This window comes from Myxocyprinus asiaticus, chromosome 35 (genome assembly GCF_019703515.2).
Source record: "Myxocyprinus asiaticus isolate MX2 ecotype Aquarium Trade chromosome 35, UBuf_Myxa_2, whole genome shotgun sequence".
Lineage (NCBI taxonomy): Eukaryota > Metazoa > Chordata > Actinopteri > Cypriniformes > Catostomidae > Myxocyprinus > Myxocyprinus asiaticus.
In genome coordinates this window covers 28451865-28475198 of record NC_059378.1, presented here as the reverse complement: position 1 = coordinate 28475198, position 23334 = coordinate 28451865, and the positions used below count along the sequence as shown (strand labels likewise).

The following is a 23334-nucleotide window of genomic DNA, read 5'->3' as shown; positions in this document are numbered from 1 at the left end:
ATAGGGTTTAATATGACGTCGGCCCACCCTTTGCAGCTATAACAGCTTCAACTCTTCTGGGAAGGCTTTCCACAAGGTTTAGGAGTGTGTTTATTGGAATTTTTGACCATTCTTCCAGAAGCGCATTTCTGAGGTCAGACACTGATGTTGGACGAGAAGGCCTGGCTCACAGTCTTCGCTCAAATTCATCCCAAAGGTGCTCTGTCGGGTTGAGGTCAGGACTCTGTGCAGGCCAGTCAAGTTCTTCCACACCAAACTCGCTCATCCATGTCTTTATGGACCTTGCTTTGTGCACTGGTGTGCAGTCATGTTGGAACAGGAAGGGGCCATCCCCAAACTGTTCCCACAAAGTTGGGAGCATGGAATTGTCCAAAATCTCTTGGTATGCTGAAGCATTCAGAGTTCCTTTCACTGGAACTAAGGGGCCAAGCCCAGCTCCTGAAAAACAACCCCACACCATAATCCCTCCTCCACCAAACTTCACAGTTGGCACAATGCAGTCAGACAAGTACCGTTCTCCTGGCAACCGCCAAACCCAGACTCGTCCATCAGATTGCCAGATGAAGAAGCGTGATTCGTCACTCCAGAGAACGCGTCTCCACTGCTCTAGAGTCCAGTGGCGGCGTGCTTTACACCACTGCATCCGACGCTTTGCATTGCACTTGGTGATGTATGGCTTGGATGCAGCTGCTCGACCATGGAAACCCATTCCATGAAGCTCTCTACGCACTGTTCTTGAGCTAATCTGAAGGCCACATGAACTTTGGAGGTCTGTAGCGATTGACTCTGCAGAAAGTTGGCGACCTCTGCACACTATGCGCCTCAGCATCCGCTGACCCCGCTCTGTCATTTTACGTGGTCTACCACTTCGTGGCTGAGTTGCTGTCATTCCCAATCGCTTCCACTTTGTTATAATACCACTGACAGTTGACTGTGGAATATTTAGTAGCGAGGAAATTTCACGACTGGACTTGTTGCACAGGTGGCATCCTATCACAGTACCACGCTGGAATTCACTGAGCTCCTGAGAGCGGCCCATTCTTTCACAAATGTTTGTAGAAGCAGTCTGCATGCCTAGGTGCTTCATTTTATACACTTGTGGCCATGGAAGTGATTGGAACACCTGAATTCAATTATTTGGATGGGTGAGCGAATACTTTTGGCAATATAGTGTATATATATATATATATATATATATATATACACATAGTATATTATGTATTATTTTATTTTATTATAATACATAGACAATTCAGTGTCTAATATTTAAAAATCCGAAGCAGCACAAATGAAATTTTTTACAGCACAAACCAGCACAAACGGAGCACAAACGATTGAGCTTATTTTGGGTGAATTTGGAGCATGTGGGGGGGGCTGGTGACGTCATCGCCTATAATTCAATGTCTAATATTTAAAAATCCGAAGCAGCACAAACAAAACTTTTACCGGCACAAACCAGCACAAATGAAGCACAAACGATTGAGCCTATTTTGGGTAAATTTGGAGCATGTGGGGGGGGGGCTGAGTGACCTCAGAATGACCTATAAATATTATTTTAATATCTAAAAAACCGAAGCAGCACAAACGAAAATTTTTACAGCACAAACCAGCACAAACGGAGCACAAACGATTGAGACTATTTTGGGTAAATTTGGAGCATGTGGTGGGGCTGAGTGACCACAGAATGACCTATAAATATTATTTTAATATCTAAAAAACCGAAGCAGCACAAACGAAAATTTTTAAAGCACAAACCAGCACAAACGGAGCACAAACGATTGAGACTATTTTGCCGACGTTTTGCGTTGGGTGGGGGGCCAACTTCACGCAGGTACCATTCTGCAGTGCAAAACTTGCAGGGCTTACTTGAAAATTAAAGTTAGGTTCGATGAACACTAATTTGACTGTTGCAGCCCTTAAATTTCATTCAACTAAAGTGTTAAAGTTGTTATAACTTACCCAATTTAAGTTCAGCTAACTAAATTGAAGTTTGTTACAACTACATTCAATCAGTTCAGATTATGTTTTATTTGTGAGATAAATGTATCCAATTAAGTCAGTTAAACTCAAAAAAGCTCATGCAAAAAAGGCACTAAATATAATGAGTTGAATCAACTTTTTTTTACAGTGCATATACTACTATTCTTTGACATTGTGAAGTATTTAAACTGACAGTTTAGTGGGGCTAACCATGTGACTTACCTTTCCTATTCCAGAGTGGGCATGTCCAATCTTCACCACCACAGGGAATGTCGGCATTGAGATCTGGAAGACAGATTCAGACAGTATTTTAAAAATATAATGAAAGGCTCTAACAGAATGGTGACACAACCGGTTTCTCACATCATACTATTACTACATTATAAATGAAATTGTTTAGGCAAAGACAGACTATTCTGGTTCTCAAATAGTATGATGTGAAAAGGTTTTATCTGCAGTCTTAGTTAGTGGGTATAACCTTACTTGTCTTTCTCTCATATGTCTGTGTGAAAGACTCTGCTAGAATCCAGAAATTGTTAATTACATACAGCAGTGGTTCCCAATGCTGTTCCTGGAGGCCCCCAACACTCCACATTTTGTATATCTCCTTTTCTGACACACCCAATTCAGGTCTTGGAGTCTCCACTAACGAGCTGATGAGTTGAATCAGGTGTGTTTGATTAGGCAGATATCTGAAATGTGTAGTGCTGGGGGGCCTCCAGGAACAGGGTTGGGAACCACTGACATATAGGTATCTCAAGACATCATTAATCCCAGCTAGGCCAAAATTATTATCAATACTCTACTGTTTCACAATAATAATAATACACCCAGAGAAGTGATTAATGTGTAATAGACACGACATTAATTTATAATCACACACCTACTTTAAAATACCAATGGAAAATAATTATTAAATTCAGAACATTATCTTTAAAATATATGTTATGATGAAATTATGGCAAAACAGATTTAGCATGTCCTATGATTGAATCCACGATTGTAGAGGGATGAATCATATTATATTACAAAAAATTATATTAGATTATAGTGATAGAATGAGTAATGAAGAAATATTTTATTCATTGATTTTTTTCAACATGCCTGCATGTCCCAGAAAACATACAGTACTGTGCAAAAGTCTTTGGCACATTAGATTCAGAGCTCGGATCTCAAAAGAGTCAGTCTGAGATAACCGGTACACAAAGAGCCATTTGAAACATTTGAAGCATTTGAAACAGCCTAAATACATAGAACTGTAGCAAGTTCTCGAAGATGCTTGTAACAACCTATCTGCCAACAATCTTGAAAAACCCTGCACAAGTGTATTTAGAATCAAATATTGATTTGGGTTTTGTATGTCTGATGCACTTTGTATGAAGTAAGAAACATTCATGGCATTATTTTTGGAATAATGCTGCCTAAAACTGCCTAACATTTTTGCACATTACTATAAGAATATAATCATCCTTGTTTTGCTACAAACTCTCTTTTCCCTTCTTTGGTTACACCATTATCAGAAAACAAATGTGGGCGAGTGAGGGGAGGGGTTTGTTTAGTTAGAGGGGTGGTTTCATGAGAGCTATATAAGATGCCCACCTTGCCTTAGTGAAAGAAAGTCATTTTTATTTTAATCACTACCTAATTCAGGGCCAGAAAAAGAGACTGTTTATATAGTATAACATTTCTCATCTGCAGTCAGAATTTGAGTGAGTATGTGCATCCCATTGTCTGCTGTTGTGATCATAGTGTTGCTTTTCTTTCTGTCTGTAGGGCTGAATAAGCAGGCAGTAGAATGTTACACCTGTGTTTCAGCACATCCACAACAGCTGTTCTACAGATCTGACATAGGTATGTCAAACACTCCGATAAAAAATTCTAAAGTGCCAAACTGCAGGATGTTGTGGCAATTCCTTATTTTTTGATGATTTAGAGTGGAGAATTTTACATTTAAAGATATCTCACTAGACAATTGAGAAATTCTTCTAACTAAAAGTGAAACTTGTGGAAAAGTATTGTGACTGAACATTTTTAAAACCATATGAAAAATGCCCTGTCTCAGCTAACTCTGGTTTCTGGATAAACATGACAGATTGGCTTGCTATCCTTTCTACAAGCATTTAACAAATGTCTTGTTATAAACATTGCATTCTGGTCACAAGTACCAAACTTTTGTCAACAATGAGGGAGAGAGAAATTACTTGTAAATAGAGTACATCTAAATACAGATTTAATTCAGTTTGCCGGGTGTCATGCATATTAAGTACGTAATGATAGTACAAAAACAATTAGGTCACAAAAATGGCATACATTGTCTCAGAGTTTTAGAAGTATACACATAAAATTTCCATAATTTAGAAAGCTCTGATGGACATGCAACTGCTAGGGGTCAGTCTCATGAAACGTTGCCATTGGTGTGTTATGTGTGTCCTCATGACTTACAACCAATATAATTACAAGCATACTGAACTTATTTGATTAAATTAAATCTTTTTAGTGTGCAATGCAAAGCATCTTTTTAATCAAACATTTATTTTACTTTTCAATTTTATTTTCCATTAGAAAACAAATCAATCAATTTGCATGCCCCCATTCAGCACCATTACATTTTAATGATTTATATAGAATTTGAAAGATGTAATTTGACTTACCTTTAGTTTAAGTTACAATTAAAATATCATGATTTCCTCCTTTAAAAATTTGACATTTCCTCCTTAAAATATAATTGTTTGATCTTCCATATTTAAGGGAGTAACATCATAATTTGTAAGTTTCTCTGAATCTACAGGTGCTGGTCATATAATTAGAATATCATCAAAAAGTTGATTTATTTCACTAATTCCATTCAAAAAGTGAAACTTGTATATTATATTCATTCATTACACACAGACTGATATATTTCAAATGTTTATTTCTTTTAATTTTGATGATTATAACTGACAACTAAGGAAAATCCCAAATTCAGTATCTCAGAAAATTAGAATATTGTGAAAAGGTTCAATATTGAAGACACCTGGTGCCACACTCTAATCAGCTAATTAACTCAAAACACCTGCAAAGGCCTTTAAATGGTCTCTCAGTCTAGTTCTGTACGCTACACAATCATGGGGAAGACTGCTGACTTGACAGTTGTCCAAAAGACGACCATTGACATGTTGCACAAGGAGGGCAAGACACAAAAGGTCATTGCAAAAGAGTCTGGCTGTTCACAGAGCTCTGTGTCCAAGCACATTAATAGAGAGGTGAAGGGAAGGAAAAGATGTGGTAGAAAAAAGTGTACAAGCAATAGGGATAACTGTACCCTGGAGAGGATTGTGAAACAAAACCCATTCAAAAATGTGGGGGAGAACCACTACGCACAGACGTATGCAAGACATGGGTTTCAGCTGTCGCATTCCTTGTGTCAAGCCACTCTTGAACAACAGACAGCGTCTGAAGCGTCTCGCCTGGGCTAAAGACAAAAAGGACTGGACTGCTGCTGAGTGGTCCAAAGTTATGTTCTCTGATGAAAGTAAATTTTGCATTTCCTTTGGAAATCAGGGTCCCAGAGTCTGGAGGAAGAGAGGAGAGGCACACAATCCACGTTGCTTGAGGTCCAGTGTAAAGTTTCCACAGTCAGTGATGGTTTGGGGTGCCATGTCATCTGCTGGTGTTGGTTCACTGTGTTTTCTGAGGTCCAAGGTCAACGCAGCCGTATACCAGGAAGTTTTAGAGCATTTCATGCTTCCTGCTGCTGACCAACTTTATGGAGATGCAGATTTCATTTTCCAACAGGACTTGGCACCTGCACACAGTGCCAAAGCAACCAGTATCTGGTTTAAGGACCATGGTATCCCTGTTCTTAATTGGCCAGCAAACTCGCCTGACCTTAACCCCATAGAAAATCTATGGGGTATTGTGAAGAGGAAGATGTGATATGCCAGACCCAACAATGCAGAAGAGCTGAAGGCCACTATCAGAGCAACCTGGGCTCTCATAACACCTGAGCAGTGCCACAGACTGATCGACTCCATGCCACACCGCATTGCTGCAGTAATTCAGGCAAAAGGAGCCCCAACTAAGTATTGAGTGCTGTACATGCTCATACTTTTCATGTTCATACTTTTCAGTTGGCCAAGATTTCTAAAAATCCTTTCTTTGTATTGGTCTTAAGTAATATTCTAATTTTCTGAGATACTGAATTTGGGATTTTCCTTAGTTGTCAGTTATAATCATCAAAATTAAAAGAAATAAACATTTGAAATATATCAGTCTGTGTGTAATGAATGAATATAATATACAAGTTTCACTTTTTGAATGGAATTAGTGAAATAAATCAACTTTTTGATGATATTCTAATTATATGACCAGCACCTGTATATGCTTGGCCTGGTAATTTGGGACTGACGTGGGAAAATATGATTTCTTCAAAGTTCTTAAGTAACCTTTTACAAATAAAATGAAAGAACAAAATATCAGTATTTTTCAAGCAAAAATAGCACAGTTCCCTAAGAATTACCCTTTTCATATTACCTTATACAAGCACAATTATCTTAGCTAGAACTGCTCTCAATTTGCTGTAATAATGGCAAACCCTGATATCCAAACCTCAGTTGTCACAGCTTAATCACCCAGTTGCTCAGTTACCTTGGAGAGTTATTTACTTTTTAATTAACCTTCTGAACTTTCTGAGAGGTATTATACAGTACATTCTTTAAGTTCTTTCAGCTTTGTAGATGACACAAAGCTGATACATCTAAGAACACAATAATTCTTTACATACATGTTATTTTACAGCTGTTGATGCCACACACATTTAAAATACACGTGCAACACAAGATACATTTTTAAGAATGTTGACACTGCTCTTTTTCCTATACAATAAAAGTGAATGGTTACTGAGATTGTCTGTTGAAATTGCACAATTACATGTTTACCAAATTTAGAAGATAAATCAAAGATAATTATCATCCCACTTTAGGCAACAAAATTGTGCAAAAACATACAACACTTTCGCAGTGTTCGTTCTGTTGATGTTATCTGTTCGATTATGTATGCTCGATATTACATGCGCACACACACACGCACACACCAGAACTGTCTTTGCCCCACAGTGACCCCTCTCCAATAGAATCTTTCTTTGATGATCTTTCTTTCAAGCATTGTGTTTCAAATGCAGAGCACACATTTGCAAGGCACATGCAAAAAGCTATTGTCAGTCATGTGCATGAGGACACAAAACCATGAGGTGGTTTGTTGGTGAGTAGAAAATATAACAGAAATATGAACAGTTTTGGTATCTTTGTTCAATGAAATGTTCTTTATATAACAGTGTTAATGTGTAAACAGGCTTAGGCCAGTTTTCTTTGTCACAATGCTCAGATTTCACAGGGAACACCACAAGTGCTACTTTGTGCCCCTTTTCAGAAAATAAAAGCATTTAAAAATAAAAGTCCTGTTTTTTGTGATCTTCCCCATTCATTTTCAATGGCTGGTCATCTTTGACTGGGAACACCACAATTCAATTGATTCTATTAGAGAGGGGTCACTATGGGGCAAAGACAATTCTGGTGTGTGTGTGTGTGTGTGTGTGTGTGTGTGTGTTTGTGTGTGTGTTTGGTAATATTGGATGGATGAATGGATGTTGGATGCAGTTCAGGCTAGGATAAAGTTAATCTCTGTGAATAAGAAAGCATGTAATACTCGAAAGTGTTTGTGTGTGTACGTATGTGTGTTCATGTGCATGCATGTGTATGTGTGTGAGTGAGAGTTAGTGCGCATGCACAGATCCGAGGCCTTTATGTTTGCAAGCACACATGCACATACAGTTAAAGTCAGAAGTTTACATACACTTAGGTTGAAGTCATTCAAACAAATTTTTTAACCACTCCACAGATTTAATATTAGCAAATTATAGTTTTGGCAAGTCGTTTAGGACATATACTTTGTGCATGACACAAGTAATTTTTCCAACATTTGTTTACAGACAAATTGTTTCACATTTAAATGACTATATCACAATTCCATCGGGTCAGAAGTGTACACAAAGTTAACTGTGCCTTTAAGCAGCTTGGAAAATTCCAGAAAATGATGTCAAGCCTTTAGACAATTAGCTTCTGATAGGAGGTGTACTGAATTGGAGGTGTACCTGTGGATGTATTTTAAGGCCTACCTTGAAACTCAGTGCCTCTTTGCTTAACATCATGGGAAAATCAAAAGAAATCAGCCAAGACCTCAAGAAAAAAAAAAAAAAAAAACTGTGGACCTCCACAAGTGTGGTTCATCCTTGGGAGCATTTTCAAAATACCTGAAGGTACCACATTCATCTGTACAAACAATAGTATGCAAGTATAAACACCTTGGGACCACAAAGCTATCATACCGCTCAGGAAGGAGATGCATTCTGCCTCCTAGAGATGAACGTAGTTCGGTGCGAAAAGTTGCAAATTAATCGGTGCAAATTAATCCCAGAACAAGAGCAAAGGACCTTGTGAAGATGCTAGAGGAAACAGGCTGACAAGTATCTATATCCACAGTAAAATTAGTCCTATATCGACATCGGATTTCTGTGCGTGATTACCTGCAAGACAGGAATGTCAGTGTTCTGCCATGGCCAGCGAAGAGCCTGGATCTCAATCACATTGAGCACGTCTGGGACCTGTTGGATCGGAGGGTTAGGGCTAGGGCCATTCTCCTCAGAAATGTCCGGGAACTTGCAAGTGCCTTGGTGGAAGAGTGGGGTAACATCTCACAGCAAGAACTGGCAAATCTGGTGCAGTCCATGAGGAGGAGATGCACTGCAGTACTTAATGCAGCTGATGGCCACACCAGATACTGACTGTTACTTTTGATTTTGACCCCCCCTTTGTTCAGGGACACATTATTCCATTTCTGTTAGTCACATGTCTGTAAAACTTGTTCAGTTTAGGTCTTAGTTGTTGAATCTTTTTATGTTCATACAAATATTTACACATGTTAAGTTTGCTGAAAATAAAAGCAGTTGAAAGCAGTTTGTTTTTTTGCTGAGTTTGTGAACATCAACATATAAGAAAGCATGTAATACTCAGAGTTTGTGCGTGTAATCTTTAACTGGGAACACCACAATTCTATTGATTCTATTAGAGAGGGGTCACTATGGGGCAAAGACAATTCTGGTGTGTGTGTGTGTGTGTGTGTGTGTGTGTGCGTGTGGTAATATTGGATGGATGAATGGATGTTGGATGCAGTTCAGGGTAGGATAAAGTTAATCTCTGTGGAAAAGAAAGCATGTAATACTCAAGAGTTAGTGTGTGTAAGTAAGCATGTGTGTGTTTGTGTGTGCATGCAAATGTGTGTGTTAGTGCAAATGTGTGTGTATATGTGCGCATGCACAAGTCCAAGGCCTTTATGTTTGCAAGCACACATGCACATATGTGAACATGAACATGATGAACATGCTCCTGAACACTCAATTTTTCTCTTATTTTTTATCGTCACCATTAATTTTCAATGGCCGGTCATTTGTGACTGGGAACACCACAAGTGTGACTTTGTGCCATTTTGTACAAAATAAAAGCATTTCAAAACAAACTTCCTGGTTAAACATTAAAGCACACTAGTGTGATAAATAGTACATAATGTTTTCATATTTTATTTAATATTGCCAAAATTATCCACAAATAATATTTTTTTTCACTCAAAAATGGAGGTGCATAAGCTCAGGTCAATGAGGCCTACGATCAATAAGTTCCAAAAATAAATACAAACCTGTGCTAATTGAAAAAAACAAGTTGGCAAAAAGATCTAATCCAATATTTAGTGATAATATAGCATAATGAGAGATTTAAAAGCAATTTTTATAGGCTGGTTATTTTTGACCAGGAACACCAAAAGTGTAGCAAGGTGAACCCCCCCACCCCAATTTAAAAAAAATTCAATTTTTTGGGGAAGTTGTGATACCCTTTGTGTGCAAAGTTAGTCAGTTTTAGTCCTATAGGATAAAATTAATTAGCATTTTCAGGCAAAATAATATCCTCTACAGGTCAAAATGTCCAGAACACAACATGAGGGTTAGTTATGAGTCTCACTGTACCCATTCTAGAAGATGAAGGTTTAGTATTCTAATTTTGCCTCACAGAATGGCCTGAAATGATTCCTTTGAGAAAAGCTGGATCTTAATATTTTTAGCATCATGCACTGGTCATAACCTATGACTCTTTTCTAATTTGTGATGCATGCTGAGATAACTGGAGGGAATATCATACCCAACCATAACAGTGGAACAATCCAATATGAATTTTAATTTATCAAGGTGAGCTAAAATACTTGCTGAGAACACCGTCATATTCCAGTTCTCCCCAGGAGAATCCCTATCTGTTATAACATGCTTTTCCTGGGACAAAATGGCCCTGCGCCCAAATCAGAAAAGTCTAAAGTGAATGGAGGAGGGCATTTACACTCTTTTTGGGTTCCTGCTGTAGAACATCTCGGTTACATACGTAACCTTGGTTTTCTGAGAGGGAACGAGATGCTGCGTGATGACGCAATGGGGACTACGTCAGTGGTCATGTGGTCTGAAGCCCTATACATTCATGCCAGCTACACAGCGCCTCATTCCCTCTCAGGGAATTAAGGTTACTTACGTAACAGAGACGTTCCCTTTCGAAGGAACTTCTACGCTGTGTGATGACGCAATAGGGAATGAATACCCTAACGCCATGTGAACAGTAGCTGCCAACTATCTAAGCCTGTGTGGCAAGCCTACAGTGGCACCAAAGCGAGCTAAAATATATAAAAATGAATTTACTCCTGTTCTAACAGAGAGAACCTGAGAAGCATGAGTCAAACCCTTGTCCAAATTATAAAATCTAACAAAAGTATGCAGAGAAGAGTCTGCACAAATCTACATCCTTACAAAGCTCTCAGCGCTGTATGATTACTCCAGAGCACTCGTAAATCTACAAGCATTTTCAAGTTCTACTTAATTTACGATGCTTTTGGGAAATGGGCCGCAAAACTAAAATGAATCGTAAGTTGGATTCTATAATCTACTTAGGCTTATGATGCTTTTGGGAAATGAGGCCCAGATTTTTTAGTAAAATGTGTTCCCTATCTGTCACTCACTTGATGTTGTGTTGATGTAGTGACACTAGGGGTCACTCTTGGGAGCCCGAAACACCTCTGGTCTTTGATAAAAGGCCAATGAAAATTGGCGAGTGGTATTTGCATGCCACTCCCCCGGACATACGGGTATAAAAGGAGCTGGTATGCCACCACTCATTCAGATTTTCTCTTTGGAGCCGAACGGTCATGCTCATTGAGCTGAATTCTCATGACTGTTCATTCACCTCTGCTGGATCTGACAGCGCATTTCAGCGGCTTCTCCCTCCTCTGCACTGGTGCACTGCAGAGAACGCCCCTGGGCGCTTCGGCAGAAAAAAGAGAGTATATTTTTCTGAAAGAGTATATTTCTCTAAAAGAGTGGCACACATGGAACGTCTTTTTAAAGACGCGTCTTTTTAAAGATGCCTTTCCGATTGTGTGTTATTCCTGGTTGCGGTCGTTACCTCTCAACTTCAGACAGTCACGATCGCTGTTTTTCGTGTCTGGGAACGACCCACATGGAGGCAGCGTTCGTGGATGGTTCATGTTCTCACTGAGAGTGGAGACTCCACCCTCAGGTGGTCCAGCTGATTTGGAGTTGATTCGGACAGGCACAAGTAGACCTGTTCGCCTCCCAAGAATCCTCCCACTGCCCGCGGCACCCCAGGCATAGATGCGCTGGCACACAGCTGGCCTCATGGCCTGCACAGATACACATTTCCCCCAGTGAGCCTACTTGCACAGACTCTGTGCAAGGTCAGGGAGGACGAGGAGCAGGTCGTCCTGGTAGCACCCTACTGGCCCACCCAGATGTGGTTCTCGGACCTCACACTCCTCGCGACAGCCCCCCCCTGGCGAATTCCCCTGAGGAAGGACCTTCTTTCTCAGGGACAGGGCACCATCTGGCACCCACTACCAGACCTCTGGAATCTCCATGTCTCCTATCTCCAGGATGGGACGTGGAAGACCTAAGCGGTCTACCACCCACGGTGGTAGACACGATCACTCAGGCTAGGGCCCCCTCTACGAGGAGCATGTATGCCTTTAAGTGGCATCTGTTTGCTAAGTGGTGTTCTCCCCGACGGGAAGACCCCCAGAGATGCGCAGTCAGATCGGTGCTTTCCTTCCTGCAGGAGAGGTTGGAAGGGCGGCTGTCCCCTTCCACCTTGAAGGTGTACGTAGCTGCTATAGCAGCACACCATGACACAGTGGACGGTAAGTCCTTAGGGAAGCACGACCTGATCATCAGGTTTCTGAGAGGCACCAGGAGGCTGAATCCCTCCAGACCGTGCCTCGTTCCCTCTCTACCTCTCTGTAGTTCTTCAGGGTCTAAAGAGAGCCCCCTTTGAACCTTTGCAATCAGCTGAGCTTAAGGCACTCTCCTTGAAGACTGCCCTCCTGACTGTGTTCACTTCCATCAAAAGGGTAGGAGACCTGCAAATGTTCTCTGTCAGCGAAACGTGCCTGGAGTTCGGTCCGGGCTACTCTCACGTGATCCTGAGACCCCAACCGGGCTATGTGCCCAAGGTTCCCATGACCCATTTTAGGGACCTGGTGTTGAACCTGCGAGCACTGCCCCAAGAGGAGGCAGACCCAGCCCTGTCGTTGCTGTGTCCAGTGCGCGCTTTACGCATCTATTTGGATCACACACAGAGCTTTAGGATCTCTGAGCAGCTCTTTGTCTGCTTTGGTGCACAGCGGAAAGGAAGCGCTGTCTCCAAGCAGAGGATTGCCCACTGGCTCATTGACACCATAGCTATGGCATATCACACCCAGGACGTGCCACCCCCGGTAGGGCTATGAGCCCATTCTACAAGTGGTTTAGCGGCCTCCTGGGCCCTGGCCAGGGGTGCCTCTCTAACAGACATTTGCAGAGCAGCAGGCTGGGCAACACCCAACACCTTTGCAAGGTTCTACAACCTCCGGGTGGAACCGTTTCCTCCCAGGTAGTGGCACGCAATACAAGCGGATAAGCCCGGGATAGCCGGCCAGGTGTATTGCTTGCACATAGCACCTTTCACCTCCTCTGAAATGAAGACATGCCATTAATTCCCAGTAGTGTTCACAAACTATGTTCCCTGGTTGACTTCCTCTGAGCCCTGTGGCAGTCGAGTTTTCGGAGAGACTCACTGCCGGCCCAGTACACATTCTAACTAAGAGCCCTGTTCTGCGGTAGGTGCTCCGCATGTGGCGGTTCCCTGTAAGGTAACCCCATGTGATGTATATCTTCCGCTAATTTCTTTCCCTGTTGGCAAACTGCGTCTTCCTTGGGCAGAGCCCCCTCTGCCACAGTCTCCATGTTTGTAGCAACTCCTCCCCCATTGGGTAGAATCTACCATGAGACTCTCCACATGGTCGGCAAGACCATGTGACGTATTTTCCACTTAAATATCCCCCTCTCTTTGGGCGAGGCGTGATCTCCGTGGTGTCCTCCCCTTGGGAGGGACACCCCCCGGCTAGACCTGGTGGCCCAGTCGGATAATCCCCCTTCTTTTTTTAGGGAGAGGAAAAAAAGAAGGGGAAAAGAGGCCACGACTGGGTTAGACTGTCTCTATCTTTTGGGTAGTCGACTTGTCCCCAAAGGGCCGTTCGACACTCATAACTATGTTGGGGGAGGTTACGTGATGGCCTGGTGCACTGGCTACGAGGCACACAGTGGTCTGCCCATCACACACCACCACTTCACGTAACACAGTTCAGCCAGTTGCGGCGTTTTGTATAGGGACCCCTAATATCACTACATCGACACAACGTTGAGTGAGTGACAGATAGGGAACATCCTGGTTACTTGCATAACCTCCATTCCCTGATGGAGGGAACGAGACGTTGTGTCCCTCCTGCCACAATGCTGAACTATCTGCTGAAATGGACGGACCTGGTCTTGGCTCCTCAGCATAAAACCTGAATGAGTGGTTGCATACCAGCTCCTTTTATACCCGTATGTCCGGGGGAGTGACATGCAAATACCACTCGCCAATTTTCATTGGCCTTTTATCAAAGACCAGAGGTGTCTCGGGCTCCCAAGGGTGACCCCTAGTGTCACTACATCGACACAACGTCTCGTTCCCTCCATCAGCGAACGGAGGTTACGCAAGTAATCAGGACGTTTATGTTAGTGAATTCCAAATATTAAAGAGGGGGCGTGTGCATGTTCATTCATCATAATCCACGCCCATGAAAATGCCATACAAGGAAGCCACCAGACTCGCTAGTAACTGCTTTCAGCATCTTTGCGGAACATTAATTAAATAATTTTTATGAATGAAGTGCATTCACATCATAAAATTTATTTAGCAAGCACAATAGCATCTCAAAGAAAGTGAGTTAATGTCATTGCATGTTTTTGCTGTCATATGACACACTTTCGTTAATCAAACAGTTCAATAAGTCAATAAAATGGTTTAACATGAGTGTAAAAAATGTTCAGTTCATGCCAGGAGGAGGATGTCCACCACCATTAACCTTCTCTGGTTCAGTTCACAGAGCCTCACCAGCAACATCTGTGAAACTTCTCGGGTAAATCATGATGGTAACAGTGATATACTTGTAGGGCCTTGGCCCACTTAAAATGGCAGCAGAGACCGCATGGCCCTTTGTTCTATGATCAAAAGGAGAGACACTGAACTCAGTTTTCCAGGATCCTTCACAAATTCACAACTGGATGCGAAGTCCCGCCCATGGACCCAGTCTCAAACGCCATTGGTCGAGCGGCCTACGACTGATGACGTCATCTTGTCAACAAAACCCGTGAACAGATGAAGTTCGGCCTCTCTGTGCTAAGCTCTGCCTGGCTGTTAAGGGACATCTGTACTGTGTACGTACTGAAGGAGTTTTCCCTCTGTTTGGACTGAGAACAAAGAGACCACGTTTTTCTAACCTCACCATTTGGCTACGGTAGAGTAAGATTAATTTAGCTTTGTTCAAGTCTTATAGTATACTTATATCAACCGGTTCAGTTTCACTGTAAAGCAACAGTGAATTTATTTTGAAAAACGGAAAGGCGACCAGTTTCCCTTCTCCCTCTTTTTCATTCAACATTGACTACTTTCTGCATTCTTCTCCATCGCTAGATCCGAAGAATAAAGCAGAGACGCGTCTTTTTGCTGACGAGCGTAAGACAAGGAACCATCCAGACCGTTTCTCCTGACCGCTCAATGCAACAGGAATTCCAACGGACAACCCTACTGAAATCACACAGGATTTCCCAAGTAAGGCTTGATATCTGGGCAGATTTAGTTTAGAAACTGTGATTTTTCTTGTGAATCTAAATCCTATTTTTGATTTTAAATGCTGATGTTTTGAGTATATTTGTATGTTAAACTCTGCTCGCTGCTTCGAGTTGGGAGATTTGTTTTAGTTTCTTTTGGGGTTACGTTTGTTTTGTTGAGTGATTTGAACTAGTAATTCAGTCCCGCTGTTATGAGCGGTTACCCTTAACTAAACTGCATGCATTTTCCCTCTCTCTCTCGCTCTCATTCTCTCTCTCTCACTGATATTCATTGAGTGAGTGGCGCCTCGGTTTGTGTTCGACTCAGGCTGGTGAACCAAATTCTCCCACCTGTTTCGTCAGTTCCTTTGTGTGTCCGCTCATTTCCACCCGCACGTGGTATCAGCTCCATTTTGGATTTAACCCTCCATTTTGAACCTGATCCTCCATTTTGATTCCTTTGTTACCACACCTGGACACACACACACACACACACACACACACACACACACACACACACACACACTAGCATATAGCTCCACTGTTAATTTAGGATTTCCTTGATTTTATTTTTGGATTATATTCGGATAGTATTGGCTGTGTTCACTACTGCTTGATTATAATAAATCTTGTTATATTATAATAAGTACTAAATTTACACGTGGTCAGGAGTAGGTGTAAATTTAGTTTTTTACCAACTCACGTTTTGAAAATACAAAAACTTTCATGAATCTGAGAATTAACGTCAGAACGGCTTTGCGAACTATTTACACAAAGATTCATTCTGCTTGTGTTTTATGAATGACGCCCATTGTTCGGTAAGTTAGTCAAAAACTAATCCGCAACAAATGACTAATTACTGTTCAAAAATTGTTATCAGATTACTTTATTAAATTAGAAATCACATTACAATTGTACAGTGCAATTATCTGAGTTACCGTAGACTTTGTCAGTTCGAACCAGTCTGGCCATTCTCTGCCAGAGAGGTTGGAAGCAGGAAAAATGGGCAAGCATAAGGATCTGAGCAACTTTGACAAGGGCCAAATTGTGATGGCTAGATGACTGGGTCAGGGCATCTCCAAAACGGCAGGTTTTGTGGGGTGTTCCTGGTATGCAGTGGTTAGTACCTACCAAAAGTGGTCCAAGGAAGGACAACTGGTGAACCGGCGACAGGGTCATGGGCACCCAAGGCTCACTGATGCGCGTGGGGAGTGAAGGCTAGCCTGTCTGGTCTGATACCACAGAAGAGCTCCTGTAGCTGAAAAATGTGATGCTGGCCATGATAGAAAGGTGTCAAAACACACAGTGCATCGCAGCTTGCTGCTTATGGGGCCGCGTAGCCCCTGTCCACCGCTAAAAGCGCCTGCAGTGGGCATGTAAGCATCAGAACTAGACAATGGAGCAATGGAAGAAGGTGGCCTGGTCTGATGAATCATGATTTCTTTTCAGTAATGTGGACGGCCGGGTGTGTGTGCATCATTTACCTGGGGAAGAGATGGTAGCAGGATGCACTATGGGAAGAAGGCAGGCCGACAGAGGCAGTGTGATGCTCTGGGCAATGTTCTACTGGGAAAACTTGGGTCCTGGCATTTATGTGGATGTTACTTTGACATGTACCACATACACCCCTTCATGGCAACGGTATTCCCTGATGGCAGTTGCCTCTTTCAGCAGGATAATGCGCCCTGCCACACTGCAAAAATTTTTCAATAGTGGTTTGAGGAACATGACAAAGAGTTCAAGGTGTTGACTTGGCCTCCAAATTCCTCAGATCTCAATCCGATTGAGCATCTATGGGTAGGGGCAGTGGTAGCTCAGTGGTTAAGGCTCTGGGTTACTGATCAGAAGGTCGGGGGTTCAAGCCCCAGCTTGAACCCCCGACAAGCCGAGATGCCACTGTTTGGCCCTTGAGCAAGGCCCTTGACCCTATCTGCTCCAGGGGCGCTGTATCATGGCTGACCCTGCACTCTGACCCCAGCCTAGCTGGGATATGTGAAAAAGAAGAATTTCACTGTGTATGTGCAAATGTGTGATGAATAAAGAAAATTATAATTAATTATTATTATGCTGGACCAACAAGTCTGATCCATGGTGGCCCCACCTTGCAACTTACAGGACTTAAAGGATCTGCTGCTAACGTCTTGGTGCCAGATACCACAGGACACCTTCAGAGGTCTTGTGGAGTCCATGCCTCGGTGGGTCAGAGCTGTTTTGCCAGCACAAGGGGGGACCTACACGATATTAGGCAGGTGGTTTTAATGTTGCGGCTAATCGGTGTGTGTGTGTATATATATATATACAGTTGTGCTCAAAAGTTTGCATACCCTTGGAGAATTGGTAATATATGTACCATTTTTAAAGAAAACATGAGTGAGCAGGCAAAACACATTTCTTTTATTTCTTATGGGATTCATATTCAACTGTAGGTTATAACAGAATGGCACCATCATAAAACAAAACATGTCAACAATGAAAAAAATTAAATGACCCCTGTTCAAAACTCCGAATACCCTTAGTTCTTAATACTGTGTATTGCAACCTTTAGCATCAATGACAGTGTGCAGTCTTTTGTAATAGTTGTCTATGAGGCCCCAGTTTCTTGCAGGTGGTATAGCTGCCCATCCGTCTTGGCAAAATGTCTCCAGGTCATGCAAAGTCTTTGGTCAGAGTGGCTCGATGATATTAAGGTCAGGAGACTGTGATGGCCACTCCAGAACCTTCACCTTTTTCTGCTGTAACCACTGGAGGGTCAACTTGGCCTTGCGCTTAGGGTCATTGTTGTGCTGGAAAGTCCTGCGTCCCATGCGCAGCTTTCATGCAGAAGAATGCAAATTGTCTGCCAGTATTTTCTGATTACATGCTGCATTCATCTTGCCATCAATTTTCACAAGATTCTCCATGCCTTTAGAGCTCACACACCCCCAAAACATCAGTGAGCCACCACCATGCTTCACAGTGGGGATGGTATTCTTTTCACTATAGGCCTTGTTGACCCCTCTCCAAACATAGTGCTTATGGTTGTGACCATAAAGCTCTATTTAGGTCTTGTCACTCCAAATTACAGTGTGCCAGAAGCTTTGAGGTGTGTCAAGGTGTTGTTGGGCATATTGCAACCGGGCTTTTTTTGTGGCATTGGCAACTCGACCATGCAGCTCATTTTTGTTCTAGTATCGTCGTATTGTGCTTCTTGAAACAACCACACCGTCTTTTTCCAGAGCAGCCTGTATTTCTCCTGAGGTTACCTGTGGGTTTTTCTTTGTATCCCGAACAATTCTTCAGGCAGTTGTGGCTGAAATATTTCTTGGTCTACCTGACCTTGGCTTGGTATCAAGAGATCCCCAAATTTTCCACTTCTTAATAATTGATTGAACAGTACTGAATGGCATTTTCAAGGCTTTGGATATCTTTTTATATCCTTTTCCATCTTTATAAAGTTCCATTACCTTGTTACGCAGTTAACAAACGCATTGACTATTTATACACAGACACTAATTGCAATTTTAAAAGCCACAGGTTTGGGAAATTAACCTTTAATTGCCATTTAAACTGTGTGTGTCACCTCGTGTGTCTGTAACAAGGCCAAACATTCAAGGGTATGTAAACTTTTGATCAGGGCCATTTGGGTGATTTCTGTTATCATTATGATTTAAAAAGGAGCCAAACAACTATGTGATGATAAATAGCTTAATATGATCAATACCCTTAAATAAAATAATTTTATTTTGAATGATCGGTCATATTTTCAAAATCAATTCCAAAATTTCACAATTTCTGCCAGGGTATGCAAACTTTTATATATATATGCACATTAATAATTAATTTAAATGCATTCTACATAATTATTTTAGAAATAATATTCTAAATGTAATGTATATTTAATATGTATATTAATATTTAACTTCATTAAAAGTCAGTAACTGTAATCTGATTACAAAAATGTAGTAATTATATTACAGCAATTACTTTGTAATCAGATTACACCCAACACTGGCCAGGAACATTACAAGATTTGTCAGACCTTCCTACAAATTACTTGACTCATTAATTCTTCTGGTGTATAGAAGGCCCTTTCTATCAATAGGGTACATGTGTCTCAGCTTAAAGCAATGTAAAAATGGGGATAATCATGTAGTGCATACAAAATGTGGGAAATAGCTAAAAATTACATTGGCCAATAAAATTAATTTTATTGGCCAATGTATAATCAATGCCAATGCCAATCAATAAAATAAAAATAGTTCTTTACTACAATCATTTGCATTTCAATTCAAATGATTATTCAGTAGATTTCTGCAATAGGGGTGGGACCTGTTCAATTAGAATGGCAGTTTCCATATAAGCTATATAAGGCATCCACTTTGCCTTGAGAGTGAAGATCACAACAGAGAGAATGAGAGAAAGCTATGTTTCACTGCCTGATATGAGAAGTTCCAGAGTTTTCCATTTAGATTTTCTTCTTCTGTCAGAATTTGAGTATGGATGTCTCACTGTCTGCTCTTGTGACTTTAGGGCTGCTGCTCTTTCTGTCTGTAGGGCTGAATAAAAGGGCCGTAGAGGGCTGCAGCTGCAAACCAAAACACCCACAACAGCTGTTCTGAGATAGTTATGTCAAACACGCCTAAAAACTTGACCTTTATGTCTTTAATTTTTTTAATTTTTCTTGCAAATCATCAGGATGCATTGTCTTAAATTGATGTTGTAACAATCACAACTTGAAAAAAAAATCCATATCTTCTTTCAATAGTGGTTATGGAGCCCTTTAGACAGCCAGACACCAGTAGCTGTGCAAGCTGTAGCATTCCATGACACAATACAAAAAACTGAAACACACATACAGGAAAGCGATAAAACAGTCTATACCTTTAGTAGACACATCCTGGTCCTGTTCCTGTTGCTGATGGCATGCTGAACAAGTGTTTGTAGCTTGCTAGCCTGCTTAGCATTGCTTATTCTTTTACGTTCATCGTTTTATCCTTTGCTATTTTACCACGTGCTTTGGGTTTTTCCACTTTTCTACTGTTTCATCTGTGTGTATTTTACCGCTTGCACCCATTTCTCTACATCTTGTCTACATCTCGCGTCTCGACTGCGTGCATTCATTTTCTCCACTGTGTTTTACACGGATTATTGCATCAATCTCAAACATCTGCTGATTAGGAACCACATTGATCTCAAACACTCTCCATTCAAGAACAACCACAACAACAAACAATTGCGGTAAGTCATGGCATCCACTCATGTTATTTCTTCCTGCATTACATGCCACATGTTTACTGTAGCTTCTTCTGTCAGCAGTGAGGGGTTTACATGTGATAAATGTAAAGAATTAGTCAAGCTGATGAAGAAGATTAATGAGTTAGAGACACGCATCCGAACAATAGTGGAGGTCAGTGAGAAAGAGAAGCCGGTAGATACTGTTTCGGATGCTGGTAGTACAGCGAGCAACACACATACTTTGGTTCCGGCTCTAGAGCCCCCGCAGCAGGGCGTTTGGGTGACGTCGTGGCATACTTGCTCAGCAAAGCGACACCACTCTCCAGTTCCTGTTAGGGTTTCCGATCAATTCTCCCCACACAGTGATGCACCCACTGAGAATCATGTTGAAAGAGCCCTAATAATTGGTGATTCTATTTTAAGGAATGTGGAAAAAGAGACTCCAGCTACTATTGTTAAATGCATTTCGGGTGCCAGAGCATCTGACATCAGATCAAATTTACAAGTGCTGGCTAATGCTAAACATAGATTTTCTAAAATTGTTATTCATGTCGGCACTAACAATATCTGGCTTTGCCAGTCGGAGATCACTAGAGATAATGTTAAAGAGGTGTGTGAACTTGCAAAAACTATGTCAGACACCAGTGTTGTAGTCAAGACCACCTAAACCGAGACCAAGTCAAGACCAAGTCCAAAATGTTTCGAGACCGAGACAAGACCAAAACTTTGAGGGGTTGAGACCAAGTCAAGACCAGTGCGAGTCCCACAATGCTTGATACACTTACGATAAAATGTGGAACATGCAAACCATAGGCACTCCTCAAAATGATCTGAAAGATTCACATTCCTATAAAAACACCCACAGAAAACAAATGAAGATTCCTCTTCATACACCTCTTTTATTGCCATATATAGATTTGTGTGTGTGTGCGTGTGTGTGTGTATACAGTATGTATCAGTGTACCATGAGAAATGTTTTGATGAAATAATCAAAAGGCATTGCAGAGGTGAATTTTGTGTGTGAATTTTCCTATGTTTTCTATGAGCAAACAAATACAAACACACACTAAGGAGCTGAAATCAACTTAACCATCTTTCTTCAACACTCCTTTTCCAAGTTTTACCATCCACCTAAAACAATAAAATTTTTGTGCAAGCATCGCATCAGGTTTTATGGATGACTCATGCCCTAGAAACCATCATTAAGTACAGAATATATCAAACAATTATTCAATACTTAAGTCTTCACTTTTCTCTGTCTTTTCTTAAACAATATAGTAAGTTTTTTCTTTCTTTTTTTTTAACCAACAACAAGCCTTGTGTGGAGATGACTTTATACTGTAGCTAAATCTAGAAATTAGAACAAAGAATGCCAAACATAAGCAAAGCGGCCTATTTAAAATGTAAGTGGAGGTGCATTACTTGGTCTCCACTCTCTGCGGTCACATATATCTAGCTCTCTCACCCAAGTGAGGGAGTGTTACCACGGCATGTAGCATTTATTTCGGAGCTGACATTAGCTAACGTTGATGTAATGTAACTTCATATACATTAGCTACATAGCTTTATGTGGCCTGTCTCGTCATTGTTTATCACAAGCAAAAACGTAACTTGGGAACAACAGTTTGTCACTACATGCCCTGTCCCCTCAATCTCTCACAAAGTTAACACTGCATTAGCTACATCCCTCAATATATGTTAACTAAATTAGGTAGCTTGCGCACCTAGCTAGGTGGCAAATAGCTGGCAAGCAACTGAAACTAGCGCCCTAAAAAAAAAAAAAGAGTAAATACAAAGGTAGCTAATATGTATAGCTAATACTCGCTAAATCTCTTTGGGTGAGGGGTGAAGATGAGTTTAGGTACAGATGCTGCATTCCATTCAAATCGAATGTGGGATATTCCACTTGATATCTCCGATCTCCAACTAAAGGCATTTCAATGCCAGATGCTCGGAAGATGACATTAAAGGAAACAAAATTGCAATGCTCCCGTTAGCTTAGCAGGTGTTTGACTGTCACTAGAGATGTCTGCTAACAACCCAATTTATAAACAATCTGCAATGCTAGCATATTTGCTACAGGTGTACGATTATCAAAAGAGAGTATAATTTACCATGATTTGAACACCTGCTACTCTGCTAATGTTTGTTAAACAAGCTTTAATATCATGTAATGTAGGAACTTTGACTAATTTATCGATATTATTTAAAGTGAATGTTTATCACTTATTTTGTACATCTTCCTGGGTGCCGACAAGATTGTGTGACATCACGAACCTGCATCTCGGCGAAATCGGAGTTAAAAATCCACACAACTTGTAAGTTGTAATAACGACTTCAAGTGGCATTCCATTGCGCTTTTCCAAGTAGGAAGTTGGAAAATCCGACTTTCCGAGTTGAATGGAATGCAGCAAGAAGCAGATTGCTAACGTTAGCTTGCTAGCTTTGCTAGCATCACTTACACTTAACTTACCTTTCTTTATGCTTCCTTTCTAAGCGCCGATAAAAGCTTGACGTGGTCCCAGCCATCTCGGTAAGCATTGCATTGCACAATTTACATACTGCTGTGTGTTTTCTTTTGGACGCTTTTTTGCAGATGAACTCTGTGTGCTTTTGGTCAGTGTTTCCCAACCTTTTTTCTGCCTCAACACACTTTTTACGATTGAAAAATCCCATGGCACACCACTATCCCACATAACCATTGTCTATTGTTTTCCTTTTCAAAAATTTGTCCATGTTTTCTGTCTTAGTAGCGTGAACTCGAAATGTTTGAAATACGGCTATGCAAAAACGCAAGTAACATAGGTACGCTGTATAATGAGGTCACAGATGCCAAGAGCGCTAATTGGATAATGAAAAAACAACAAATGTGT

The 23334-nt window shown here is 41.2% G+C and overlaps 1 protein-coding gene across 1 annotated transcript in view; it reads right to left on the bottom strand.

Annotated features, from left to right (window-relative positions):
* The window catches only part of syn2b (synapsin IIb), a 217404-nt gene that overhangs the window by 56535 nt on the left and 137535 nt on the right, over positions 1 to 23334 (bottom strand). Inside the window, exon 6 of the mRNA XM_051672276.1 lies at positions 2203 to 2265. Coding sequence (XP_051528236.1) covers positions 2203 to 2265 — 63 coding nt within the window. The remainder of the gene's footprint in view (positions 1 to 2202; positions 2266 to 23334) is intronic.